The sequence below is a fragment of the Corythoichthys intestinalis genome, chromosome 13 (genome assembly GCF_030265065.1).
Source record: "Corythoichthys intestinalis isolate RoL2023-P3 chromosome 13, ASM3026506v1, whole genome shotgun sequence".
NCBI lineage: Eukaryota > Metazoa > Chordata > Actinopteri > Syngnathiformes > Syngnathidae > Corythoichthys > Corythoichthys intestinalis.
In genome coordinates, this window is record NC_080407.1 from 252,617 (window position 1) to 279,524 (window position 26,908).

The following is a 26,908-nucleotide window of genomic DNA, read 5'->3' on the forward strand; positions in this document are numbered from 1 at the left end:
TGTGTACGTGCCCAATAAAAGACCTTTCACCGGTTGCAATGACATCATTTTTAATGATATGGATTTCAACATAACGTCTGGCCAGAAAACAATGTTTCGAGATCTTCCCAAGAGGTCCGAGGCGGGCGACTCGGCGTCACGAGCCTCGCATTTGTCGGTCTTGTACGATGTGACGTCGTACGCTGTCGGCGATGTGCTCCTTGTCCTTAAGACGGTTGTAATAGTCCACGAAGAGTCCTTGGGGGTCGATCAGGTAGATGAGGATGGTGTGGTCTACCAGGTAGTCGCCGTCCGGGTCCGGGGGGCCGCGGCTGGCGTAGACGCGGTAGTCCCTCCCCGCCTCCTTCACCTCCTCGACCGTGCCCGTCAGTCCCAGCAGGCGAGGGTGAAAGTCTCTGACGTAGCGCGCCAGCGCATCCGCGTGGTCCCGCTCGGGGTCGACGGTGATGAAGAGCGGCTGCACGGGCGGCAGCGAGGGGTCCAGGTCCAGGGCGGCCACCACCTCGCTCATCTTGTCCAGCTCGTCGGGGCAGATGTCGGGACAGCGCGTGAAGCCGAAGTAGAGCAGCACCCAGCTGCCCAGGAAGTCTCGCTTGGTGCGTCGCCGCCCGCGGTGGTCCAGCAGGCTGAAGTTGCCCTGACCCAGCGCCACCCGCTGCAGCTGCTCTTGGCGCAGACGCAGCTCTTTCTGACGCTTCTTCCAGTCCATCCGGGCCCAGGCCGCCAGGAGGCCGCCGCCCAACAGCGCCGTCACCGCCACCCGCGTCCGCAGCTTCAACCGGCCGGATCCTCGCTCGCCTCCGGGTCCGGACCAGGGGCGGAAGGGAGTCGGCGCGGAGGACGGGCGGACCAAGAGCCGGCGCGGACCTTCTGCCCGCGCGCGTCCGCGGAGACCTGCCGCCGCCCACCGGAGCGCCAACATCCTGACAAGACAAACAATCACCGGTTCATGGATTCCGTTTCTTCGATGTTTGACAAATGCACAGGGTGAGGAAAAACAACAAGGGCCGAAATCCAAATCTACTTTGAATATTCTCAACATCTCAATTTCTCTTTAAACATCTGTTTAAGAGTGTAGAAAATCAAATGACCACCCAAATATAGACTTTCTAACGAGCACTTAAGAATACACGAAGCAGAAAAAATATCACGCTACAGAAAGGGTTTTACCCTCGATAGTCAAGAATGCCAATCGAACAATAATGGCTTTCTGTTGCCACCATCAACGCTGCAGGTGTACGTTCGAACTTACTTGAGTCCTGTAGGTTTTGAGTTACATCAAATGTAGAGGGTGGGGGGGGGAGAAAAGCATTCTCAATGACATTAGCACGATGCTATCGGGTGCGACTCCTTCCTCTTCCGTCGAATAGCGTTCGCTAGCAAGTTTACCGCCAGCTACCGGACGTCGCCCCACAAAAACAACAACGGTATTTTGCACCAGAATTGGTACGGTTCGTTTTACGAATGAAACGCCAAAGCTTTTAAAGTCGGCATTTCGAGCAACATTCACTCATTTATTTTCTTTCGGAGCGAAACGACACATTTAGCTTCCGTTCCCACCTTTCGTGCTCATCTGTCGCCTTTTGATGGCGTCATGCGTGCTTTCATAAACCCAAATCGATGAGTTTCATTCATGAAGACGTTTCCCCACGAAGCTAAAGAAGGTTTGCCTTTGGAGCAAGCGGACTCCCCCAAAACCTGTTTTTACCCCACTTAGTCATAAAAATGAAATGGTTTAGACGTCATAAAGCGTTTCTTTTGGAGTGGTGAGTCATCTACAATCCGGGCGTATTTACGCCACACGGGGGCAGCGGTGAGATGTTCGAAAGGCGGTTCAGTCAAACCATGTCAACATTGACGTCCAATCCGTAACTAGACGCTTCTAGCCGTCCCGTCGATGCCAAGATGAGCACATTTGCGGGTCGGATGAAGGAATATCCTCACATTTCTCTCGATTGCTTCGACCATGAGAACTTGGAAGCGCGAGCCTACTTCCTGTCGCACTGTCACAAGGGTGATATGGGCCGGGCGGCAGACATTGAAACTGTTCCTTTCTCCCATCTTGATTTCAATAAATGCTTGTCGTCAGATCACATGAGAGGGATCAGAGCCCCCAAACTGCAGAGAAGGCTCAAGTCCAGGTGATGACCAGTTATTGTTATGACCATCTTCTATGCTATTCTTTTTAATCGGGGGCAAAAAGAAAGTGCTTTTGAACGAGTAAAAGGGAAAAAAAATAGGTCACAACGTGCTGTTCTCTCATCGCTTTTCAGCCGCCGAGTGAAATTGTACTGCTCGCCGGTGACCAAAGAGCTTCTGCTGAGCAGTCGCAAGCATCTCTTCTGGGAGGACTACATCGTGAGACGTTTTTTGAACATTAAAAAAAAAAAAACTTTCTTGCCAAGACGCACTCTCAATTTATCAATCGTAGACGTCCGATCCATTGGAAGTGGGAGCCCTCCCACTTCCAATGGATCGGATCAAATGTTGTGGTTCAGGTTCCGTTGGAGCTGGACAGCCCGACTCAGATTTCTCTGGTGGACGAAGCGTCCGGGGAGGTGAGGCGGTCGAGCCGGCTTAACAAAATCTAGATCTACACCTTGACGCGGCGCCGGTCGTTTCGCGCAGAGCGAGGAGATGGTGGTCACGTTGCTTCCGGCGGGCCACTGCCCCGGCTCCGTCATGTAAGTCCGGCGGCGCCGCGGCTCCGGCGGAAGCTTGACCCGTGGACGATGCCCTCAGGTTCCTGTTCGAAGGTCGACGCGGAAACGTCTTGTACACGGGAGACTTCAGACTGGCGCCGGGCGACGCCGCCAGGATGGAGCATCTGCATTCGGGCGGCGGGTGAGGCAGGCGCCGCGCTCGTCCTCTTTTTCTACTTTCTGCTCACGGGTATTTGCCACGGGCTCTTTTTCTACTTTCTGCTCACGGGTATTTGCCACGGGCGCAGGGTGAAGGACATCCAGAGTGTGTACGTGGACTCCACCTTCTTTGACCCGCGCTTCTACCAGATTCCTTCTCGGGTAAAACGGGTGACGATCGTTTCGCTCTACGTACATCCGGGAATACCTCTTCGCCGTCGCGCAGGAGGCGTGCGTGGACGCCATCGTGCGTCTGGCGGGCGACTGGATCGCTCGGAGCGCCCGTCACGCGGTTTGGCTCAACTGCAAGGCGGCGTACGGCTACGAGTACTTGTTCGCCAGGCTGGCGGAACGCTTCGGCACGAGGGTAAACGCCGAGACGCGTCGCGCAAAACGCTTCCGAGATAGCCGCCCGTCTTTAACGCCTTCAGGTGCACGTGAATAACCTGCTGATGTTCCGGAGAATGCCGGAGATCCTGAGCTACGTGACGGCCGAGCGCCGCACGCGGCTCCACGCCTGCCGACACCCCAAGGTGACGTCGCGCCCGCGAGGCCCAGCGGGTCCCGCGGCTGACGCGCTTTGTGTTTGCGGCGTAGGAGTCGTACACCCACGGCAACCGGCTGCCTTGCGGCCGGGGCGCGCGCGACGGCACCCGCGTGCTCAGCATCAAACCGTCCACCATGTGGTTTGGAGAGAGGACGCGCAAGAGCGACATTGTCATCAAGTATGGACGCCGACGGTCCTTCGGCCCGGACGCTCGCGTCGTCATCCCTTTGTGTTTTTTTTCTCCGCTAGGTCGGGTAGCGACGCCTTCCGAGCTTGTTTCAGCTTCCACTCGTCCTACTCTGAGGTCACCCGTGCTGTCCGCCAGCGGAATTCCAAAAGAGTTTCCGCTGCTAACGTTGCACCGGGCCTTTCAGATCAGAGACTTCCTGTGCTACCTTCGACCCGTCCGCGTGTTCCCCAACGTGGTCCCGATGGGGCGCACCCTGGCCGAGGTCACCGACATGTCAGTGAGGCCGCCGACAGACGCCGTCCGTCCGTGGACAATTTTCACACGTGAAAATGTTCCGTCAGGTTGCAGACGACGTGCAGGGCTCCGCCGCGGGAGAAGATGGCTTACAAGCCGCTGGGGGCGCTCAAGCGCGGCAACGCAGAGAGGGCTACGTGCGGTGAGACGGCGCCGGACGCCTTCCCGGTCCAAATGGACTTGACGTCTAGCGCCGCCAATGGCGGCTAATCTGTTAGACACGATAGCTCCGGTCTCAAAAGAATCACGCCTCCGCAGATTCCGTCAGCGATGATGACGACCTTTTCGATGGCGCCGCCGCACCGCCGCTGAGGAAAAAGCCGACGGAGAGCGGTCGCGTCGCTATCGGTGAGTCCGCGTTTAGCCCGGCGTTAACGCGCTCAGGCTTAAGGCTCAAACACACTAGAAACGTCGACGTCGCGTCAACGATCCCGCCGCAATAACGCACCAGTGACGCTCGGCGTCAATTTCCATAGGACGCGTTTCACGAGCAGCGTGTCTGTGGAGCGGCTCGATCGGTTCACGCCAGGATTGCCAGATCACACGAGAATAGCGGGTATTAAAAGGTAATAAAACAACAACACTTTGCCTTTCAGGCCCCGCGTATTGGCCAGCTTTCTTTATGAAAGAAGAAAAAAAGTCATGCGCTAAAGCAAAAAGCAATCCCAATGACAAAGATTTTAACATTTTTTTTCTTATGAACATTTTTCTAAGCTTTATTGATGTTTTTTCTCAAGTTAAAGCACCACGCAGGAATTCATTTAATTGTGTAGCAGGATTTGTGTATTATTCGTATTAATTGCAGGTGTTTCAGTTCATTTTATTCATATAGTAAGTTACGATTGCAGATTATTCTGAAAATCGACCGGATCCACCGTATTTTTCACGAGTGACTTCCGGCCTGCCCGATCCTACCTAGTAGTATTGACGCAGGGGGGCCGCGGGTCGCGCCAAAAAACAAACTCTGCTGTTCTTTTCGCGTTTAGCGCTTCTGGGACGCGTCTAACACGCGGACGCACTGCGACTGGTGCGCATTGGCTGATTGACTTTAACTGCTGCGTTTCGAAGCGTAATGGCGGCGAGATCGTTGACGCGACATTCACGTTGCTGGTGTGTTTGAGCCCTTACCCTTGCTTTCCGACAGAGCGCGGGCGAGCGCCCGCCGCCGCGCCCTCCGCCCGGGAGGAGATCTCGCCGCGGCGGATCGAGACAGAGTCAGAGTGCACGGAGGACCGGAACTACGTGGACTGCACCGAGTCGAACGACGACAGCGACGGCTACGAGGAGAGCGACGAAGACGACGAGAGGCGGCCGCCCAAGTGGGAGGACTTCTTCGGCGCCGAGCCGCCGCCCGACGGCCCCGGAAGCCGGAAAAGTGACGACCGATCGCGACCTCGCTCCGGCCCGGCCCGCTCCGCGCAGACGCCGGAAGACCTGCGGAGTGAAGACGAGGACTTTGCGGCGTCGCAGGGCGGAACGGAACGCGGCGACGCCCCGTCCGACGCGGACGGTTCGCGAGCTTCTTCGGACTTTGACGTTCCGTGCACGCCGGAGTCCAAAAGGCCCACGCCTGAAGAACTGGCTTGCCTCTACAGAAAGTTGGCCAATGGGGATGACATTTCCAGCTGTTGATAGAGCGCATCTTCGTCTAATGGAAAAAGATGATTTTTTCGGACGATAAGACTATATTTTGAACCCCTCGGCTTACAGTCCAGTGTGGCTGAAATACGGATTTTTACAAATCGATGAGCTGTCTTTTGTAGGGTTATCAATCCTTAATTGTTGTATCCAGATGTAATATTTGATTGCCATTACCGTTTTTGATCTACCAGAGGTCATTTGATTTGGCGCTACCCTTAAATAGTCATGGAAGATATTTGGGCATTTTCCTCATTCGGTGCCACGGACGGTGTTAGATGTCCAATTCATATGAAGCAGGAGGGTTGACGGCCAACTCATTCGGCTTCAGTCAAATGGATTGGACATCTATTTGGGAAAGATGGAGTTGAATTTAGTTTTTAAGTGCGACACCACTGGATTATCATCACCGGGACTGAAAGAGTTTATAAAAAGGTAAAAAAAGATATATATCGAGTTGTGGCTGTGAATGTAATCATCTCTGCGTGTGGCTTCTATATGAATAAATACTGTTTTGGTATGAAAAACTGGGAGGTGCGGTTTATTGTCCAAAAATGACAGGATGAATATTTTTTAAATCAAGAGAGAAACAATCCCACCCTGGCTCCCGACTGCAATCTGTGCGTCACATCAGCCGACGGTGCCCAACAGAGCCAGCGTCAAACCGAGCGCCCACCCGGGGGACGAAGGGCGAGCGGACGAGGGCTCGATTCGACGCAACAGAAAGTCGTGCGTCAGCGCCGAATAGCCGTCCGGACCGTAAGGGACCCAAAAACTCTCGGTCAGAATCTCGTGACCGGGGAACGTCACCTGGAAAGAAAACAAAAAAAAAATCAAAAAAGGTCCACAAACGACGAGCATTTGCGGATTTACGGTAAAAGTGTAGTTCCCGGGCAGCAGCAGTCTGTAGTATTCTCCGCGTTTGTCCGTCTTGAAAGGACGAATGTTGTGGCGACCGGTCACCTCCACCGCGGCGTTCGGCGCCGCCGCTCCCGAGCCGTCCAGCACCCGGCCTTTAACCCCTAAACACAGCCGCCGTTGAGCCCCGTCCGTCGCCGCGCCGGCGTGAAGTGAGCGCGACTTTACCCAAGTGGATCTGCCGCATGAAGGCCAGCAGGCTCTTCCTGTTGTCCGTCCACAGGACGGGGAGTCTGTCGGCGGGGGGGAACTTGCAACAGGACACCTCCAAGGTCACCTCCAAACATTGAGCCCACACATAGTTGTAGTCCTGCATGCCGCCTGCGCACGGTCAAAGTCTTACGAATACAGTCCCCAAAATCCTGTTTAAAAGACTCTTCCGGCGCCATCGAGGGCAGAAGATGTCCGATCATCCTTCTGTTGTGAATTTGAATGCATTCACCACCAGTGTTGGGCACGTTACTCACTACTTCTTCCAAAAAGTAACTGAGTTAGTAACGGAATAGTAAAATGAACTAGTTACCAGGGAAAGTAACTATTTAACTTAGGAGCAAGCCGAAGACAAATGGAGTAAAGATGTCGACGGGCTTCCACGATGACGCGAAATGGACATTCTGCTTAGGGTTAGGTGTATGTTACTAAACTCATCAGCCATTCTGAAATTACAAATCGCTACCATCGGTTTTGCTGCGGGTGGGTGCGGGACCTGCACATTATGACCGTATCAAACGGCAACTCCATGGTTCTCGCAAAGGTAGGCTATGTGTGTTTACTATTTTCATTGCCATGGACCTGAACGCAAGTCTTGGATGACAAATAAACAGAGCAGAGTAGACTCGCTACGGCTGGTAGTTTCTTCAGTTTATTCAAAGTAAGTAACGGACGGCTTTTGACCGTCAGTAACGGCGGAAAAAATAATTAGTTCCATTACCCCGTTACTGAAGAAATGGTTAGACGTTATCCCCAACACTGTTCACCACTAGTAAACGTCCGATCCATTTGAACCGGTGGCATTGGTTCGTCCGCAGCCATACCTCCCACTTGGAATGGTATGGACGTTTAGCGCCGTCGATGGCCACCAAAGAGTTGACATTTATATACAGTACGAGCACTCGATAGAACTTGAACGCTTATACCCTTTACAAAGCTGACTAACATGCATCGCGCAGACACCGGAGACAATGAGGACGCGCAGACACCCGAGACAATGAGGATGAGAAAGAGGGTAGCGGATTCCGTCGACGCGAGTCGCTCGCACTACTCTTAGCGGGATCCCGCCCGAGACACTTGGGGAGAAAAAGCGGGCGGGATGCCGAGCGAGCGAGAGGGAGGCTTTTCAGGTGCTCGTATTGTGAAGAAACGCTCGCGTCGCCAGACTCGTTTTCTCACGTGACGATCCTCATATGGTGAAAAACTCGCAAGGTGAGGCGCTCGTATAATCAGGATTCACTGTATATATATTTTTTTATGTGCGACACCAATCGAATGTCGAATTGGGGCCTGCAAAATATTGTCCCACGGACCACGGCTTTGAGACTCCTTACCTATCTTCATGCGATAAAAACATCGAAGAAAAATAAAAAGATTATTTGTGCACAAAAGGGTACCTGCGAGCGGGTACCACCGGTACCCGTTGGTGATTCCGTCCCGAAAGGGCGGCTGGTCGCCACAGGGCTCCCCCTGGCGCATGTTGGCGTGGTTGTGCGAGTACACCTTGGCCAGGTGGACAAAGACGTCGTCGTCCGGCGTGAGGCTGGCCCCGCCCACCAGCTCGCCGCCTGAACGCGCCGCAAACACGTCAGCCACGCGCGCGGGAAGAAGTCGCCGGAGCGCTCACCTCCGTCGCTGTTGTCGTAGGCGTAGCTGGCCACCAGGGCGCCGCCGTGGAGGTTGGCCGAGAGGACGAAAGTCTCCGTCCTCAACCAGCCCATCACGGCCCGGACCTGCCGGGAAACGCGCCTGCGGTCAAGCGCCCTCTGGAGCAAACGCGAAGCGCGGCGTACCTCGGCCTCTCTGCCGGCCTCTTCCGAGTTCCGCCGTTCGGCGAAGGCGTCGGGGAAGTTCCTGTTCAGGTCCACGCCGTTACGGTTAAATCTGACACACAAACGGTCGGCTTCACATGACGCGGGACGACAAACACGCATTGAAATAGCTGCGTTTCCTGTGATTCACGAGCGGATGTGGAACAAATGTGTGTCCTTAGCATTTGGCGGGGGCCGGACCTTTGGCGCGCCCGTCCGCTTTGGTTGGAAAATTTGGCGTCATCGTGTACCTTCCCTGGCCGAGGTAACAACTGGTATCGGCCTGGTCGAAACCGTCCGGGTTCATGGTGGGCAGGAAGTGGACGCGCGTGCTGTTCAGTATCCGTACGGACCAGGTCTTGTTGCCGCGGTAGCCGCGCACCAGGTCGTCCGTCAGATGCAGAAGCAGTTCGCGGCCCACCACCTGAAAACACAGTCGGTCAGTCACATTGCGACAAGCTCGGAAAATGAGAATAGCCTGAAAAGAAAAGCTTCAAGAAATTGCAAATCTTATTCGGCAGAGTTACAACCAGGGATTGTTTGAGACATCAATTTGCATGTCGTGGCTCAATGAAGTTTGTCGGCTTTATCGTATGTGAAATTGCCGTTGCTCGATATTCTCATTTTTCGGGGAGCGCCGCATATACGTGCATTTGTGCAATGATGACGCACGTGGGAAGGAGGGGCAGGAAATCGGGATCAATCGACGCCTGAGTGACTAAGGGAGGAAGGAAGATCAGAAGGTGGAAACGAGTCAAGGCACGTCGGGATTGCCCTGAGGCCATCCGGTGCGACGGTCTAACGTGCACACAACAAAAAGCGGTTCGTGTGCGTTCGTGTCTCTGTAGTGTGTCGTTTAATATAGCGTGTCCACGTTCTATAAATGTTGGAGTCTGTACAGTTCATGTACATGCGCAAATGATGTCTTGTGTATCTAACATGTAAACGGGAAGTCGATATGCAGTATTTGTCGTGTAGCTTAGACAAAACAAGCGTCTCCTCACTTGCCGAGGGGCTCGACTAAATAGGATGTTGGCCTCGGCTTCCCGCCAGCCATCGTCAAAACATTAGGAAATAACATCCGGGATGGGCGCCCTCTTGCCCGGGGATGCCCTTTTGTCATTGGGCGGCTCTTCGGTTACCCAGTCGCTCGGAACCTTGACTTTGAATTTCGACCACATTCCTGACGTTAATGTGCACGCGTGTGAAAAGAGCTTCTTCTAGACGTTTGCCCTGAGCCGCTACACTCCGCTGAGCCTATTTATTTACTCTTTGTGTGCGTGTGTGTTCATCCCTAACGTGTCTATTTAAAGACATTTCCACTAAGTTTCGTGCGGTTGCCACGGTGACCAGACACCACTTGTTGTCTGCGTACGCGGTCACACTTGACCTCCTTTTGACATAGCCGTCTCAGTTTTACCGTCCGCACCTTCCGGACGTCTGGGCGCGTTTATTCCCTTACCTCGTTTCCGTGCATGTTGGCCACGTACTTGAACTCGGGGATGCCGACGGTGTGACGGCGCGAGCTCTGACCCAAAGCCAACACCCACAGCTCTTGACCTGCGGCACACGCGCGCACTTTATGACATGTCGTCGTCGTCGTCGTCGGTCGAGTCGCGCCCGCTCAATGAGCGAGTCGCGTGCGCCCAGCTAATCTGAGTTAATCCGGGACACCGACTGTCTCGTGTGCGCGATTAGTCCGATTAAGACATTGTGGATTCAATTAATTTGACTTTACAGTCAGGTTACGCGATCGCGCCAACCACACAGCCGGCGGCCACCCGAGACGCGCGTACCTGCGACCGATCGTCCGATGCTGTACAGGTGAGCAATGTCCGGGTTGGAGGCGTTGACCCGTAAGAGGTAATGTTCCATCTCCTTGTTGCCGTGGTAACGAAAGTCCAGCGTGACGACGACGCCGACCGTCACGATGATGAGGAAGAGTCGCGACATCCCTAAACGGCGAGAAAACACGATTATCGTCATCCGGTCGCCGCCGCTGACGACGATAGACGTTTGAACTATTTGGACGGGGAGGCCCTTCCTTCTCCAAACGGATTGGACATCAGCGGCGGCCAATGAATTGAGATTCCGCCTTTACGAAGAATCTGTCCAATTTCAGCGACCTATCTTACGGGGACATTTTACATTTTGAAAGACGCGCCACACCAACACCGGTGACCCTCCGACGAAGGCGGAAGTGTGTCGGGTCATTAAATCACCTACTATTGGCTGGGATAAAAGAAAAATCTGACGAATGAGTACATTTTAGGAAAGTACCATACATCCTGTAGTGGACACATGAACGCTTGACAAAAGTAGTAGACATACAGTACAGTCGCTGCGGTAGACCCGTTTCAAATACAGTAGTCGACTGAATACGAGCAGAAGAAATTGCGAGTAGACCAAGTAAACAGAGGAAACTCATTGGCAGGCAACCAGTTGGTTGATCGGGATCCTTCTCATGGAGAGTCAAGCAATAATTTTAGTTGATAATCATCAGTTGTCCTCGCGTGGGCGAGCGGCTGAAGAAGAAGAAGAAAAAAAAACATCTCAAAAAGTGATCCATTTGAACAATCACCACTTAGCTGTCTCGCCAAGTGTACGCCATGAGAGTATAAAACGTCTTTCAAGTCATTTGAAAGTCAATTTATAAAGACTTTATAAAGTGAAAAACAATGGACGGGAGATTCCTGTGCTCGTGATGCACGAAAGGGATCTGAACAAACAATGAGAAAATGGTCAGAATTGTTCAATGAGACGCGTTAAAAGTGACGTCACAAGACTGCGTTACCTGCGCGTGGCGCGTCCTCAGCCCGTCCAAGTGAGCGTCTGCGGTGAGGGAGGGAGGGAGGGAGTGAGGGGGTTGGTTGCCCCTGGAGAGGAAGAGGGGGGCGGGAACAGCACTACAACACGCCCCCACGGGGTTCAAATAGGTCAAGAGCCCTGCCCCACCCCGCCCTCACTGGCGGTGACCACTCTTTGGAGATTTGACGCCACCTGTAGGCACGACACCAAAAACACGTCAAATCCGTTCAGACACAGTGGTACCTCTACACATAATTCGTTCGAGGACCTTGTTTGTCAATCGAAGTGGTCGTATGTCAAACAGGATTTTCCCATAAGAATACATTATAATCCCATTCATTCGTTTCACAGCTTGAAAACCTACACTAAATCCTTAAAAATGCTGCTGGAACGACTGCAAATAGCAATTACACAAAGCAAAACAAATAAATTATGAATAAAAATCAGAATGATAGTATAATAATAGTAGTAATTTAACGAATGTGCTTCTGATGTGGCTGATGTGTTTTGCGTGGTGTACCTGAACGCACCGCGTGGCTGACGACGGAGTGAGGGAGGGAGGACTTCGACTTACTTTCACTTTGTTCAGCTGGGGCGGACAATAGGCATGTTTCGTTGCACAGGTTCTGAAGTAAATGATTAAAAACCTGACGAAGCTGGGGACTTTTTGGCGATGTTACAATAATAATTGTCACCTTAACTTAATAAAGACTGGCGTGGCGAACAGAGGAGGACCGTCAAGTCACTTCACCGACGCGCCTGCCATGCTCATATTTTTGTATCCTATCCATGGTAAGCCTCACATTTTTCCGTTTTTTGCCACTTGCACTCACATTCTTGGAACCCATGTTGATTTTTTCTCTCACAAGAAAATCCGGTGTGCGTCACTCTTGCGGGAAAACAAAGTAACTGCTGCGGCGCTGTCATAAATCGTCGTATTTCGAGTATGTCGTCGGATGTAGAAACAAATGGCGAGTCAAATTTGACGTTGGATGTTGAAAGAATCGTGTGTCGAAGCACCACTGTACAATGGTACCTCTACTTACAAAAGGAACTGGTTCTGGAAGTAGTTTCTCAGCTTGAAAATTCTGTTCGTGGAGACGCGTTTTCCATGTAAATGCTCTCCTCTGTTCCCAGCCCCCGCAAAATTTACACATAAAACTTGTGTCATGCATCAAAACATGTTGCAATTACATTATTGCACAGTAAACATCAAATCAGAGTTGTGCATCATGTAAAAAAAGAGAGAAGAGTCGAGAATAAAAGTTCTTACTACACTCATGTAAAGCTGCCGGAACACGAGGGGCGAATAAAGAGGACGCTGGGAGGTCCCTGTGAGCCAGTTGGATGCCAGGAATGCTAGGCAATAGCAAATGGCGGCGCAGCTAGAAATATGTTACATTCGGTAAACTCTGGGAGTACCAGCCATACTGTATTTTTGCCTTTTGTATCCTGAAATTTCTATCTTAACAAGAGGCAATATCTTCCCCTTGAGGCCTGTCCTCATACAGAATTTTCAGGTTAAGTCAAGGTACCACTGTACTACAATACTGACTGTTGATTTCTCCCTAAAATGAGTCATTTCCTTCATTTTAAAATGAAACGCGATTATTTCATTTCATTGTTTCATTACTGAGCATATCACAAACAAGATTGAAAATAGTGTTTGTTCAAATTGAATCCTTCCAATCAGAGAAAGCAAAAATGTTTGCATTCACAAACACTAAGTCGGTCGTATTGATTCCTAAACGACGTGTTAAATATGAAGATCACATCATTCATCCCTCAAGTTGAACAAAGCGCACGTTGGCATGAACGCTGACATTTTCTGCATCATTAGCCGTTTGTCGGCACGTGAAATATCAGTTATCCCGGCCCAGCGCGTTATCTGGGCGGCTCGCAATTTAGAAGACCGACGACGTGACGGGGCCATCCATCGGCGCTAAACTCCTCCTAATCGCGAAACGGACAGACAAAGTCCGGCGCCAAAAAGTTGATTTCCCCAACACCGGTTTCCCTTCCTCATTCCGCTCGGATTTTTCATTTTCTTTGCCGCCTTAACGACGCCCATTTATCTTTTCCGCCTCAAGGACGCGGTGACGCCGGTGGCCATTACTGCCGCTCGCAGGCGTGTCATGGTCAAATCGGGGCGTCGTAATTATGATTCATGTAAAAAAAAAAAAAAAAAATTCAGCCAGCCCCAGACTGGTTGTGACATCGGCAGGCGAGAGGGGAGACGTTTGACTTTGGCAAAGTTACACGTTGCATTCATTCAAAAGACTGGCGCACACAAAGACTTGCTTTCTCCTCGCTCATCACAAACTGCGAGTCTTCTCAAGGTGCCTGCATGTTAATATATCTCGTAAACAGCACTGCTAGCCTATCTTTTGTCTTTCTCCTGAATTGCGAGCAGTTTGGCGTTATGACAGTATCACGGTTTTTGGGCAGTGCAATTCAGAGGGCGAGCCCAGATTCAGCCCAAGCTAATCTCCATCTTCCAGTCAAAAGCCCGCTACTGATTTTGGGGTCAAAGAACGCCATCGTTGTGAATATGTTTAAAGCTCGCCAGTATTCAAGTTGTTGCCTCAGCGATCAGCCGCTACACTTATCACAAAATGACATCTTTTTTCCGTCCACCGCCGTTGATCAGAAACGGACAAATGCCAACAAACTGGGCTGCTCTCCACTGCTTTTGTATATTGGTACCGACGCGCTTGACTTCCGCGGCCGTCCCTTCTCGTCGGCGCGCTGAAAAAATGCAAAGAGGATCACAAGTGAGCCTTCAAATGCGCATATGCCATTTGGAGCCCAATTAACGCAGGTACTAATTGAAGAGTGGCATAGTTTCATCATTGCTTTTAATGTGGCAAATGTGAAGGTGAAATACGACTCAAAACAACAGCAAGCTGACCTTGGAAGAGTCCCGGTGGCCCGTTACACCAATAAGCCTTTTCGCTCCACACCTGAAGCAAAAAAAAAAACAAAACAAAGTCTAGCCTTGGCCTTTTAGCCCGCTAGCAAGTCGCGTACGACCAAGAAGGACTTCGGCAGCATGTCAACAGCTTCCTTTATTGTCGTCCAATCAGGAGATAGGAAAGCAGGGCGTCTGCTCCTGCCTCCATTTCAATTGACACTTGATGTACAATTTTTTTTAGTTACGTGTGCTTTTAGTTTGGAAATACCTCTGTAAAATAATGACGACAACAAGGCTAATTTGGCAGACAAGTCAGGTGGACGGAAGCAGGCAAAGTCGTAAGTACTTGAGTATGGCTCAATTGTTTACACGCATTTGGATGAAGAATAAAGGGCTCAACGACACTCCAGTTTCAAAGCAGTTCAACTCGTTCGTTTTCAGCCACCTCCAAAACACTTGGGGGTCGATTTGGGTTGGGTCCCGTTTGTGATGCGTGCCATATTCCGACCGGTTTGGAACTCAGTTCCGATGACTCGTCGGTCGCGATCCCGATTTCACCAAACCATTTTCAACCCTGTTTTTAATCCATTGCGGTCCAGTTCCACACCGCTTTGTATCCGAACGTTTCCAGTTTCTTCCTGGTTTGGATCCAGTTTCCATCCACTTCCAAACTGACAGAGTTTGTCATTAGTTCTGGTCCGGGTGCGCGCCCACGGAGATCCCCTTTTGATCCAAAACAAAGTGGCGCCGGTGGAGCTGTTACCACGGCGACCAGGACCTTTTTTCCTTTACCCTTCCAACGTAAAGGAGGCCTCGATGGGATCAACGGGGAGAGACCGGGTGGACCGGCTTTGGGTTCTTGGATTTTTTTGTTTTTTTTTGTGCAAGCGCACCATTTAAGAAAAAAATCAATAAATAACGTTGACATTAAGGGGTTAAAACACATGCTTTTCATCTCGACAGGCTCCGGGGCTGGCCCTTCTCGGCCCGACCGACAAACGGTCGCGACCGCTCGTTCACAAACAATTTAAACCGGCGGCTAGCGTTAGCCGTGAGCGGGAGCTTTGCGCAACCATTGGTAGAGGTGTCGGCGGTGGAGCCGGTGCCAGCGAACGTTGCCCTTCACCATCTCCAGCGCCCGTGCCAACGCGGGCCCCGTTACCACGCCGCTCGATTGGATAAAGTGCTTGAGCTGCAAAGTATCGTACAAAAAAACAAAACATAAATACACCTACAAAGGTTTGGCGGCACGGCGACCGTACCTCGTCCAGCTCTTTCTCCGTGTCCAGGAACTCGGTCACGCCGCCGATCAGCTTGGAACTCATGAAGAGCGCCTCGCCGTACCTGAGACGCGACAGCGTTAGATGCGCGCGGGCGGACGGATCGACGGACGGACGGACGGCGGGAGAGCTCACCGCGCGTTGAGGACGTCCCACTTTTGGCGGAAGAACCTCCACGCCAGGTTGCGGCCTCGGGGGTTGCGGCCCACGTGGATGATCACGTCGATGGCGTCCTGCTCGGCCACCAGATCCGACGTCAGCGACAAGTTCAGCAACCTGGCACACCGGAAGTCACGGCTCCGTCCTTTTTTCATCTTTGCGGTCTTCTATTTTTGGCCGCGCTTTCTGGGTCCCTTTTTCTGTTCACTACTTTTCTGCCGGGTTCCATTTTGTTTTGTGTTGCACCGACATCATTTTTGGACTCCAGACCATGTTTTTTTTTTTTTTTTTTTAAATATAGATACTTTTTTTTTTTAAAACCAAATTACTGTATCCTCACCAGTGTTGTTTTCGTCAACAACGACGACGACGAAAACATTTCGTTAACAAACATTTTTTTCGTGGCGATGACATCATCATGACGCGCCGAAAACGCGTCTTGGATGACTGTAACGTGACGAAAAGATTGCCAATTTATGTCTGACGAGACGACAGCGACATGAAAATGTGCCATCATACCCAATATATGTTCATAATGTGTGACATTTGATAGTTGTGCATGTATTTTTTTTTTTTTTTTTTTTGTGCTGTAAGCCTGCTTCCGAGCCATCGTTCACGTGATTTGCGCACACTCCCCATCCCTCCCTCCCGGGGGCGTGCGCAAAGATCGATCAACAACGATGGCAGCCGCAAGCGCGAGTCTCGAGAATTCATGGTCGCATTTTCACTGTAATAACTGCAATGCACTGCCTCCGTGGGAGACAAGTGCGGCAGCTGTGGCCACACATTTGGTGGCGAAAATACCTAGAGGGAGCGGCAACGTTAGACAGTAAAAAAAACTTCCAGAAGCTTCCAAGTAAGTTGTCGAAGAAAAATGACACTCCCTGATAATGTAAAGTTAGTCATTCACATTTTATTTCAAGCTAGAAGGTGTTGGAGACGAGTCCTGTGCGTTTTGAGCCTAGGAGAGGAAAGTTTCCTGGTGAGTTTCCTATATGTGCTAAATTGAGTTAGTGTTTGATGTGCGCTAAACAAATCCACACGTAAAATGATTAAACCAGCCAGGAATATACTGTTATGGACAAAGATTTGTGATAAAGGTTCTGTTGTTATGTCAGTTATGTTAAAGAGTGGTGAAAAGAAAAAGTGTTTTAGCAAACTTTTCAATTTAGCATTAGCACGTGAGTTGTGCTTGTAATAGGAATAACGGTGTTGACTATATTCGAGTCCAATATACACTCACCGGCCACTTTATTAGGTAAACCTGTACCAACTGCTCGGTAACACTGAATTTCTAATCTGCCAATCAAATGGCGGCAACTCAGTGCATTTAGGCATGTAGACATGGTTTAAGACAATCTGCAGTTCAAACCGAGCATCGGTATGGGGAAGAAAGGTGATTTGAGTGACTTTGAACGTGGCATGGTTGTTGGTGCCAGAAGGGCTGGTCTGAGTATTTCAGAAACTGCTGATCTACTGGCATTTTCACGCACAACCATCTCTAGGGTTTACAGAGAATGGTTCGAAAAAGAAAAAATATCCAGTGAGCGGCGGTTCTGTGGGCGGAAATGCCTTGTTGATGTCAGAGGAGAATGGCCAGACTGCTTCGAGCTGATAGAAAGGCAACAGTGACTCAAACAACCACCCGTTACAACCAAGGTAGGCAGAAGAGCATCTCTGAACGTGCAGTAGGTCGAACGACCGGCAGAAGACCACGCCGGGTACCACTCCTTTCAGCGAAGAACAGGAAACTTAGGCTACAGTTTGCACGAGCTCATCGAAATTGGACAGTAGAAGATTGGAAAAACGTTGCCTGGTCTGATGAGTCTCGTTTTTGCTGCAACATTTGTATGGTAGGTTCAGAATTTGGAGTCAACAACATGAAAGCATGGATCCATCCTGCCTTGTATCGACGGTTCAGGCTGGTGGTGGTGGTGTAATGGTGTGGGGAATATTTTCTTGGCACTCTTTGGTACCAATTGAGCATCGTTGAAACACCCTAGCCTACCTGAGTATTGTTGCTGACCATGTCCATCCCTTCATGACCACAATGTACCCAACCTCTGATGGCTACTTTCAGCAGGATAATGTGCCATGGAATCATCTCAGACTGCTTTCTTGAACATGACAATGAGTTCACTGTACTCAAAGGGCCTCCACAGTCACCAGATCTCAATCCAATAGAGCATCTTTGGGATGTGGTGGAACGGGAGATTGGCATCATGGATGTGCAGCCGACAAATCTGCACCAACTGTGTGATGCCATCATGTCAATATGAACCAAACTGCTTCCAGCACCTTGTTGAATCTATGCCACGAAGAATTGAGGCAGTTCTGAAGGCAAGAGGGGGTCCAACCCGTTACTAGCATGGTGTACCTAATAAAGTGGCCGGTGAGTGTATTTTCTTTTTTTTTTTTTTTTATTCAAGTAGCCCATTAGTGGTCAGTGTATTGTGTTGTTTTGCACTTTGTGCAGGGTGGGTTTTTTTTCACATGGGGAGAAGGGTTACACAATTTGGACTTGTTCTCAGTGGGCCAGGACTTAGTTATTAGTTTTGTGTTGTTTTACTGTTTTCAGGGCTTGGCTTATTTTCATTTCCAAACATGGTATGTATGTTTCCTTAACTTCCTTATTAATTGTAAGCTACATATGACTTGTACCTCCCTGCACATCAGGAATATTTTTTTACTGCATTCATTGTGTAAATCTCACCAAAATAAAGCAATTGTTGCGGAAAATAAGTGCTTACTTGACTGTCAATGTTCATTCTAAATTGTTGGAATCCCTTTTTAATTTTTTTTACTAAAACTTTGTGTATCCGTCAACCAATACTAGCGTCCAGTCTAAAAAAATTTTGAGTTTTCGTCAACTAATACTAGACTTAGACGAAAACTTCTTTGAATATTCGTCGACTAAAACTAACACATTTTAAAATGACTAAAATATGACAAAGACTAAAAAGTATTTTCGTCCAAGAGACTGAGACTAAGACAAAAATTAAAATGGCTGCCAAAAACAACACTGATCCTCACACATCTGTTGCTCCGCGATACCGAAGATGTCATTTTAGTGCCGATTGTCGCTTTTTGCTTTTGTCTTCCGTGCCGCCGTTGTGCTTGAACTTTACTGAAGATCGGTTGCGCTATAAAAACACTTCGGGTACGCACCTGTTGAGCAGGAAGGCGTCGTCCGAGCACGTGAGCGCCTCCAACAGGATCTTCTTCTCGGAGACGGCGTTGGACGAGTGGAACTTCATCCAGATGAACTCCCAGACGTCCTCGTCCATCAGACTGACGCCCGTGCAGTAGACCACGTCTCGAACGTTGGGAGGGATCCTGCGCGCAGCGCTTGTTCTTCACTTCATCTGACAGATGAGTTCGCTTGCGTCGCGCTTAAGTGACAATTTAGGTCAAGAGCGTGCGCGCGCTCTTGCATTGTTCGGGTTTCGGGCCAGTAATCCGTCGGGACAGCGTTTCTCAAAGTGTGGTACTCGGTGCTCCCTCTAGCGGGCGGTCATTTCATTCACTAGCTGCCCTGTACGTCCCAATCCATTTCGACCGGGAGGGGCGAATGAATCCAAGTTCCTTCGCCCCTCCCGGTCAAAATGGATCGGACGACTCTCATCCTCAATTACGCCGAAAGAGTACAAACTACTCGGAAAAGTTGCTTTCGACGTACCCGTTCTTGTTGCTGGAGATCCAGTCGGAGATGTGAGCGACGGCCTGGCGGTGGCAGTGCTTGTTTCCGAAGCTACAGGCCAACATGATGAGCTCCCGCCGCAGCTCCCTGCGCACAGCGCCGGCGCGCGGGTGTCAGGGCGCCTCGTGGAACCTGGCGTGAATGCGCGCGCCTTACTCGGTCTGGTAGGACGCCCGCAGGACGGAGGTCTCGCCGTTCTCCGCGTCGGTAGGCCAGCCCATCTGATGGTAGCGCGCGGCCACTTGCTTCAGCACGTAATCCTGCGAGAGGAGAGGTGACGACGGGGCCGGCCCCTACGACGGGCGGGCGGGCGAGCGGAAATCTTACGCCGAAGAGCTTGTAGTCGTCGGTGCGATCCAGCAGCTTGTCCAGCTGGTAGAGCGCCCGGCTGGCGGCGTGCCAGGGCAGGAAGGAGGTCTCCTCGGGCAGGTAGCCTAGCAGCTGCAGCGCCACGCCTTGGGGAAGGTAACCGGCCCTGCCGCCGAGAGCGTAGGCTCGTGGACGGACGCTTCCTATGCCGCTTTTGTGTGTTATTCATTAGTCCTGTGTGTTTGTCTTCATCGGTCTAAAGGTGAGCGTATGGGCGCTATTCATTCGGCCCGTCTTTTCTCCATTTTGTCTCGTTTTATAACGGGTGCTGTAGCAAAGCAGTAGATGTGATGCCAGTTCTTTTTATAGTTGTGCTTTCTCACCGCTAGCGGGAGAAAGCAGCATTGAGTGCGTGTCGCGATAAAGATGTCAAGGTGGAATTTGGGGGAAAACGGCGCAAGAGCCGCCCGTCCTCTGCGCATTCATTAACCTTTCTTCGCCTGCCAGTCGGCCCGCTCCTTCTCCACGAATATTCATAAGTGCAGTAGCGTTAGCTACAGTTTAAAACATTTTTTTTTTTTTAAAGAAATGGCTTCACAACTTGGCAAGAACGCTCAGCGCAACCGCCCATCAAACGTCACACCTGTCAATCAAAGCCACGTCGCGTTGGGTCTCTTTCCCGCCGTCGGCCTCATTTGGATTCCCTTCACGCACCTGCCCTCGCGCGGAGAATCGTAATCGTGCGGAACGGTCGCCAAGGCGACGGCATCCGTGCCGACGTCCTCGCACGGCGGCCGCCACCGCGCGTTAAGCGGCTCGTTAGCACGCGCTTCACCCTTTGCCCGTGAGCGGGGCTCGGCGGGCAGATGAACGCACGCCTGCGCTGGCGGTAAAGCACCGTTGGCGTGTGTGGGCGAGTGTGGTCTTCCTTGCGTGTCTGCGCTCTGTGCACGGCGCGCTTCCCTCATTCTCATTTCATTGCGACGCGAGAGCATTTTGAATCATTCGCTCGTGTGCGCTTACCTGGCCAGGTTGAAAGCATCATCGATGAGTCCCGCGCGGTTGCCGACGGAGATGACCTGAGTAACACGACGTTACTCGCGGCGTCTCGTAGAGGTCGAAAGGGCGCGTGTACCTGAGGGTCGGCGTGCAGCTGCTGAATCAGCAACTTCCAGTTCTGGAGGTCGTAGTTGACGCGGAAGTATCCCGTCTGGTTGATGTTGCCTAGCAACCAGGTCTTGTCGCTCATCTCGCTCATCGTGTGGGTTTCTAACGCGCGCGCGTGAAAATCAATCTTTGCGACTCCAGACTCAAGACAATATAGGCACGTACCGGTCTTGTTGCGGATCCAGATGAGCGTCTCCGAACACACCCGAGAGCCGTTTCCCACAGCCACCGTCAACGGCACCTGCCACTGTAGACTGACGCCACACACAAAAACGTCACAATTTCCGCCCGGAATAAACTTCCCACGCCGGGTGTGGTCGCCGCGAAACCGTCGGCGTAAATACGAGCGGCCGTACGGATCCGCTTCGGCCCTCCCGGATCGGTCGAAACGTGCCGTTACGCGACGACCGCCTCCCACGGTCAGGTGTTGAAGGTCAAGCCGGAGGTTCGCTTCAAGCATCGGTAGCACTTTGCTTTGTTGCTCCCGCTTCTCGTTTGGGGCTCATTTTGACAAAAATGTTTGACGACACTTCTCGAAATGAACATTTCAAGATGACCGGAACGGATCTAGCTATCAAAAGTGAGAATCTACCATCGAGTTTTGTGCCGACGGGCCACAGCGGCGGAACGTCGCTCTCAGCCGACATTAGCATTTGAATGGACTCCACTTCCCGTCAGCTGCACGTCCGCGCGCCCATCTGTAATTCAGCAGGCGACGCTAAGCATCTTTAGCATTTAAGCTCACGGAGGGCGATGCGAAGGGCGGCCTCACGAATCCATTTTCTGATCTCACTTAGCGCAGAAATCATCGGCGAAGCCGATAAGTCCCGTCTTATGTCGGGACGCTTAACAGCGTGTCACAAAATGTCACGACAACCCTTTCGACCTGCCGAAACGCGTCACGACAGAACACCTACGCGGCGCTCGGCAGAATCGACACGGCGCGCGGCCCCGGCTCCGGCTTGAAAGAATGAGAACGCGGGCGAGTTACGACGTTTGAAGGGTTTAAAAGCGGCACAAAAGCGACATAAGACAAAAAAGAGTGACATGAAGTATTGATGAAGCAGAAAATAGGTTGAAAACGTGGCAAAGAAAAGGAGCGCGGGCGTGAATAAAACATGACAATCAAATATAAATGACGGCAACGTGAGCGCCGCCGTCGAGGTGCCGCACGCGCTCCACCCCGGATGACCCCGACGTGTGCCGCGACATGACGACAACAGTTAAAAAAAAAAGAAAAAATAGATATCACGACATGATGCGTCACCTGCTGTTGGCCCGCCCTTCTTGGACATACAGGAAGTGCTCCTGGTTGACGGTGACGTAACGCGCGCCGAGCCGCTCCGATTGGTTCTTGCCGATGGTGATAACCGGGTAGCCCATTTGCAGAGTCCACCCGTCCATCACGGCGCCGATATCAATGTCCCGCCCCTCTGACCTCATGGCCTGCGGACCACATAACGACAATCCTTTATTTTGGGGAAAAATTGGTCCATTTTTGAGCCCTTTAAACCAATTGGCCGGTCGCCGACGGCGACAGACGTCCGACCCGTTCGGGCCGGCGGCGATCGGACGCCGATGGCGGCGAACCGAACGCTCATACCTGAGACAGTTTCCTCCACAGGTCGTCGCGTGCCGCGTTGCCGTACATGTGACTCTGCAGATAATCCTGCAAAAATAAAGCATACCGACTTGTCGTCTCATCCCAAAGCAAACCAGAGTCATTCATCTTGTAACATACGTGGAGTCGTCTATTCGGTAATCCTATAAACAATACGCTTTAATCCCCGTGATGTCATTCTTAATTCGCAAAATCCACACGACTCGTGAGATAATCCTGTAATTGCCGCACCATTTTCATCATCGTCAAATGATCCCACAAACAGTAGGTTTTAGGCACAGTGTACTTTTTAGTCCGCACGTTCACACGCATGCTCAGCCAGAGAAGCTCAATGCGCGTCTCTTTTGGGAGAAAAAGTCGCGTTGACCGTTTGTTTGTATTTGTGCTCGACGGGAATCGGTGATCTCACGTGAAGTCCTTTGCGGAAGAGTGTCTGTCCCATCACGTTGGCCAGCATCCGGATCAGCGCCGCCCCCTACGGGACACGCGGACAAAAACGCGCTTTCAAAACCGCAGGGGACCGCTCGCCGGTCAATGTCAGAGCACATAAAGACGAACGCCCGGCCTGAGAAAAGGGCGGCGCTAGTTATATCGAACAGGGAGGGCTTTTCGGACATACTTTTTTGTAGGCGATCCAGTCGAAAACGCGGTCGATGTCGGCGGCGTCCCGCACTTCCTGCGAGATTGGGTGCGAGGAACTCAGGCCGTCCAGCAACATGACCTCGTGGAGGACGTCGGTCAGAAATCGTTGCTTCTCCTGAAAAAAGGGAAAAAGCTCGGAAGCAAATCTCGGAAGGCGTGGCCCCAGCTAATTAGCATTTACAGAAGAGATTTGCTCCTAATGAATGTCACACTTAATCAGCCGCCTTTTTTGGACTATTTCACTTTTGGTGGCTTTTGCCACTAATGAACTTAACGAACAGCAACGAACAGCAACTTTTTTCATTAAGACGTATCAACTGGGATCAGACTAATTGAAGCATTGCGGGGATTTACCGCTTTTACTTTTAATGAACCTTTGCAAAGTTTTTGACTGTGGGGATGAAAATGAAGAAAAATTTCAATCCGCTCCCTTTTCAAGGCTCGCAAAATGTATTGGTTGTTCTGGTGATGGGCCAAGACGAACGCCTGGACGCGTGTAACACAATTAGCCGGACGGCGTGTTTGGATGAGAGCGCGCGATGGCAAAAGATTAGCCCGAACGCTAATGGAGCGTCGAAGAGTGCCAGGCAGATGGGTCCTCGCGTGCGCGTCCGCGTGCACATGCGCGCTCCCAGATGGAGCGAACAGACTATTTCCTGGAGCAGCTGCCAAGTCGCCGCCAGTCATCGTCTTTGACCTTTGCGAGCTCTGCCCTGCGCTTACAGAGCCAAGTCATGTTCTTCCAATGAAAAAAACATGTCGACTTTTACCGTTGCCTCCTGTGTACGGCCCGCCCCGCCGCGTCTTCAGACCATCGATCGATCGATTCTGGATCTTCGGCGTGCAAATGAAGAAGCGGCGCGTGGCGTAAATGTCACAGGCGCGGTCGATCCGCTTCATCATCGGCTCTTAATTGGACAAACTCCAGCCGGAGGGAGGCGTCAGCGCCCTAAGTTACTTTTAAAAAGGCTACCTCGCTTTCAAGGGACAAGAGCTGCTAGTTGCGCATTAATGTGAACTTGCGGTGCGTGTCCAACCGCCGTTTGCCAACAACCAACGCGGCTTCTTTCTTCCAAATCTCTTGGAAGCGAGTAGACGTGCTCAATTTTGGACTCACCATGTTCCACTTGGGGAAAAGGAAATCGGTGCCCACGTACTCAAAGTAGTGAGCGAAGCCTTCCTTCAGCCACACGTCCTCCCACCACACCGGCGTCACCAGGTCACCGAACCACTGAGAGGAAGAAAAAAAACGCATCAGGATTTTCCGGCCGCCGTTGACGCCCGATCCGTCCAAACGGATCGGACGTCTATCGCCGTCGACGGCAGCGAAACCTTATCGTCGGCCGCCGGCCTCGTCGACATCGTTGACATCAATTCACGAGAGAGAGAGAGAGAGAGAGAGATGAAAAGAGGAAAGCGAAGGGTGCGCCCACCCGCCGCCTCCCTCGTCTCCAGCAACAAAAGAAACTTTGATGAAGGCGCTGGCGGCTGACCTCGTAAATATTCATGAGCGTGAGCAGCCAACAACAGGTAATGAGGAAAGCTCAGCAGACGCTGGACACAATTCAGCTGCTCAGAGCAACAAAATCTCGAAAACATCACAAACCTGAAAGGAGAATATTTAACGAGCGTACCGGCCGGCTTGCTTGTTTGGCAGAAAACAACATTTGCCGTTGTGTGTCTTCCACACATCTAGGGGGCAGCGCTGCATTCCGCGAGCACCTTTTATAACATGGATCCAATTTGGGAAATGTATCTTTTGTCTCCTTTAGGTTCTTCCGGCATATGTAAGGCTCGACGTCTTTGCTTTTCAGACAAAATGGTGCGTCCGTAAGCACGAGTAGAAGAAGAAAAAGAGGCACTGAGGACCAAGCCTGATGTGAAAGGAGAGGAATGTTTGTCATCAACACCTGTATGTGTTGTCTGCGGAGCGTGCGTGTGAGTCAAAAGCCGAAGAATCTTAATGAGATCCGCGGCGACTTTGTCACGTCAAAACTTTGGACGAGTGGTCCCGGAGCGCGGTTTGGCAAAACCGACGCGCCGCATCCTCGGAGATCGGTCGACAACACCCGCGCGCCCCGCCAAGAAGGACAGCGAGATTTTCCTCACCTGGTGGCAGATCTCGTGGACCACCACCATGGTCAGCTCCATCTGGTAGGAGGACGAGGACACCCTGGCGTCCAGCAGGATCTTCTGCTCCACAAAGACGCTCAGGCCCCAGTTCTCCATGGCGGCATAGGGGTGCTTGGGCACCGCCAGCAGGTCTGAACACACCGCCGCGCCATCTCGTTAGCATGAGCATGTCAAAAAAAAAAAAAAACAAGTCTATGGTTGCTATGGAAACGGTCTAAAAGTTCCCACGAGCACGCCTGAGACGAGCAGTTTAACGAGGCGAAACGCCGTACGTACGCCGACGAGCGATTGGCGGATATGCATCCGAGACGTCAAAGGAATGACGCCTCGAAATTGAAGCCAGAATGAAAATGGTTGGATTTTGCCGCAGTTCCTTGTTTCCTTGTGATTATTCACCTGAATTGCGCCCGCCCGAGACCGCCACTTGTTTGCACTCACACGACCGCGCAGGCGGTGAATCATTCGGAAGCTGAAAATAGCCTCCGTGTTTATTTTTGAGACCGCTTTCATTTTGTCCGTTTTCCTTCTTTCGCATTTCACGTCTCTCATCTCGCTTGCGCTCTTTGAGGCGGTTGCCGCGGCGACCGTCTGGAGCGAGGACAACAAACCCGAGAGGGTCCGGTGTCACGTTCTGACCGGGCAACAGGGGCTCTAGTTGTCGGCGGAGGATCGAACACGCCGTGCTCAACGTTTGTTTTATTTTGAAATGAGCCAAAATGGTCACCGTTCTACCTCATTTGTACAAATGTAACAACCGTAACGGCTTTAGCTTAGTTACAGTCTTGTGTTGAACTCGATCATAATGGGTTCATCTTAGTCATGATGGAAGGTCTATTCATTTTTAGCAAAAAAAAAAAAAAAAACACATCAGTTCACACAAAACCTTCACGTGCTTTTCCGTTCCTCTGAGAGTCACGGCATGTTCTGATCCAATTCAAGTCGACGCGTCCGCAATTAGTCGATCCTCGGGCCTCTCGCGCCCACTCATTAGGCCGAAGCGCCGCGGGCCGCAGACCGCTGGAAAAGGGACGCGTCTTGACGCGTGACCCGCCAGAGTACGTTAAGAGGACCTCAATTAGTCCTCATCTCGTCAACCGGCGACTCTGCTTTTGGCTCATTAGCACGTAGCGAGCGGACCGCGGAAGCGAACGTCGGCGTGTTTGCCTTCGTTTCAAATGCATTTAGCGTCAGCGGAATGTCGCCTTCGAGGTATTCGCTCGGAAGCAGACGCCAAAAGAAAAAGGCTCGCCGCGCCGAGACAAAGCGTGTCCGCTGGACTGCCGGCAAAAGAGACCGACGACGCTGACGTGTCACGAACGCGAGCGGAAAGTCGCGCGGGGAGCGCTTTTGACGCGTCCTCATTTCGCACGGGTGCAAACACAGGACCGGGTCGACCGCAATAGATGTCCTATCTATTTGAAGCGGGAGGGTTGGCAGCCAAATATAACATCTTTAATATCGTCATACTTTAGTATTGCAATGTTTTTGTCGTAAAATGCATGGTGGCTAACACTCGGCGGTACAATTCAAGTGGCGTTTTTAGTCAAACTTTTGCAGTCCGTCATCAATATGAAGCGTGGCAGGGAGCTCGTCCGACTTCTCACAAAGTCAAGTGGACCCGTAGCGACATGAGAGCAGCATGCAGACAGCTGACTGGCCCGCAGCTCTCCCCGTGCGCGCGTGCGCGCGCGCCCGCCACATCGTAG

The 26,908-nt window shown here is 51.5% G+C and overlaps 4 protein-coding genes across 11 annotated transcripts in view; 1 reads left to right on the top strand and 3 right to left on the bottom strand.

Moving 5' to 3' along the window:
* Positions 1-33: 33 nt before the first annotated feature.
* On the bottom strand, positions 34-1,813 carry LOC130928297 (protein SCO2 homolog, mitochondrial). 2 transcript variants are annotated; one of them, XM_057854776.1, is made up of 2 exons: positions 1,561-1,813; positions 34-923 (listed from the first exon to the last, which is right to left on the bottom strand). In XM_057854776.1, exon 2 carries the CDS (start codon positions 920-922, stop codon positions 137-139), a length of 786 nt encoding a protein of 261 aa, XP_057710759.1. In that variant the 5' UTR covers position 923; positions 1,561-1,813; the 3' UTR covers positions 34-136. The 2 variants fall into 2 exon arrangements, with proteins under 2 accessions (XP_057710759.1, XP_057710758.1); XM_057854775.1 differs by having other exon boundaries at positions 1,253-1,795.
* On the top strand, positions 1,330-6,053 carry dclre1c (DNA cross-link repair 1C, PSO2 homolog (S. cerevisiae)). 4 transcript variants are annotated; one of them, XM_057854679.1, is made up of 15 exons: positions 1,330-2,141; positions 2,274-2,358; positions 2,499-2,558; positions 2,629-2,684; positions 2,743-2,844; positions 2,951-3,023; positions 3,088-3,228; positions 3,293-3,394; positions 3,459-3,586; positions 3,658-3,712; positions 3,783-3,871; positions 3,940-4,034; positions 4,151-4,240; positions 4,369-4,458; positions 5,037-5,179. In XM_057854679.1, exons 1-14 carry the CDS (start codon positions 1,906-1,908, stop codon positions 4,443-4,445), a joined length of 1,389 nt encoding a protein of 462 aa, XP_057710662.1. In that variant the 5' UTR covers positions 1,330-1,905; the 3' UTR covers positions 4,446-4,458; positions 5,037-5,179. The 4 variants fall into 4 exon arrangements, with proteins under 4 accessions (XP_057710662.1, XP_057710658.1, XP_057710659.1 ...); XM_057854675.1 differs by lacking the exon at positions 4,369-4,458 and having other exon boundaries at positions 1,338-1,766; positions 1,877-2,141; positions 5,037-6,053; XM_057854676.1 differs by lacking the exon at positions 4,369-4,458 and having other exon boundaries at positions 1,342-2,014; positions 2,090-2,141; positions 5,037-6,050.
* Positions 4,961-11,288, bottom strand: cpm (carboxypeptidase M). Of its 2 annotated transcripts, XM_057854730.1 has the most exons (10): positions 11,264-11,288; positions 10,266-10,424; positions 9,932-10,029; positions 8,721-8,893; positions 8,452-8,542; positions 8,286-8,391; positions 8,056-8,226; positions 6,617-6,769; positions 6,404-6,552; positions 4,961-6,340 (listed from the first exon to the last, which is right to left on the bottom strand). In XM_057854730.1, the coding sequence occupies exons 2-10, from the start codon at positions 10,420-10,422 to the stop codon at positions 6,161-6,163; spliced, it is 1,278 nt and encodes a 425-aa protein (XP_057710713.1). In that variant the 5' UTR covers positions 10,423-10,424; positions 11,264-11,288; the 3' UTR covers positions 4,961-6,160. The 2 variants fall into 2 exon arrangements, with proteins under 2 accessions (XP_057710713.1, XP_057710712.1); XM_057854729.1 differs by lacking the exon at positions 11,264-11,288 and having other exon boundaries at positions 10,266-11,235.
* A 3,039-nt stretch (positions 11,289-14,327) lies between these two features.
* LOC130928241 (thyrotropin-releasing hormone-degrading ectoenzyme) overlaps positions 14,328-26,908 on the bottom strand; it is a 28,401-nt gene continuing 15,820 nt past the window's right edge. For all 3 annotated transcript variants that reach the window (XM_057854630.1, XM_057854631.1, XM_057854629.1), the window contains 16 exons: positions 25,179-25,333; positions 24,187-24,300; positions 23,047-23,184; positions 22,837-22,902; positions 22,410-22,475; positions 22,074-22,252; positions 20,972-21,060; positions 20,775-20,908; positions 20,663-20,718; positions 19,658-19,805; positions 19,487-19,590; positions 19,310-19,417; positions 18,799-18,966; positions 15,607-15,747; positions 15,454-15,535; positions 14,328-15,383 (listed from right to left, as the gene is read on the bottom strand). In XM_057854630.1, coding sequence (XP_057710613.1) covers positions 15,237-15,383; positions 15,454-15,535; positions 15,607-15,747; positions 18,799-18,966; positions 19,310-19,417; positions 19,487-19,590; positions 19,658-19,805; positions 20,663-20,718; positions 20,775-20,908; positions 20,972-21,060; positions 22,074-22,252; positions 22,410-22,475; positions 22,837-22,902; positions 23,047-23,184; positions 24,187-24,300; positions 25,179-25,333 — 1,895 coding nt within the window. In that variant the 3' untranslated portion in view covers positions 14,328-15,236. The remainder of the gene's footprint in view (positions 15,384-15,453; positions 15,536-15,606; positions 15,748-18,798; positions 18,967-19,309; positions 19,418-19,486; positions 19,591-19,657; positions 19,806-20,662; positions 20,719-20,774; positions 20,909-20,971; positions 21,061-22,073; positions 22,253-22,409; positions 22,476-22,836; positions 22,903-23,046; positions 23,185-24,186; positions 24,301-25,178; positions 25,334-26,908) is intronic.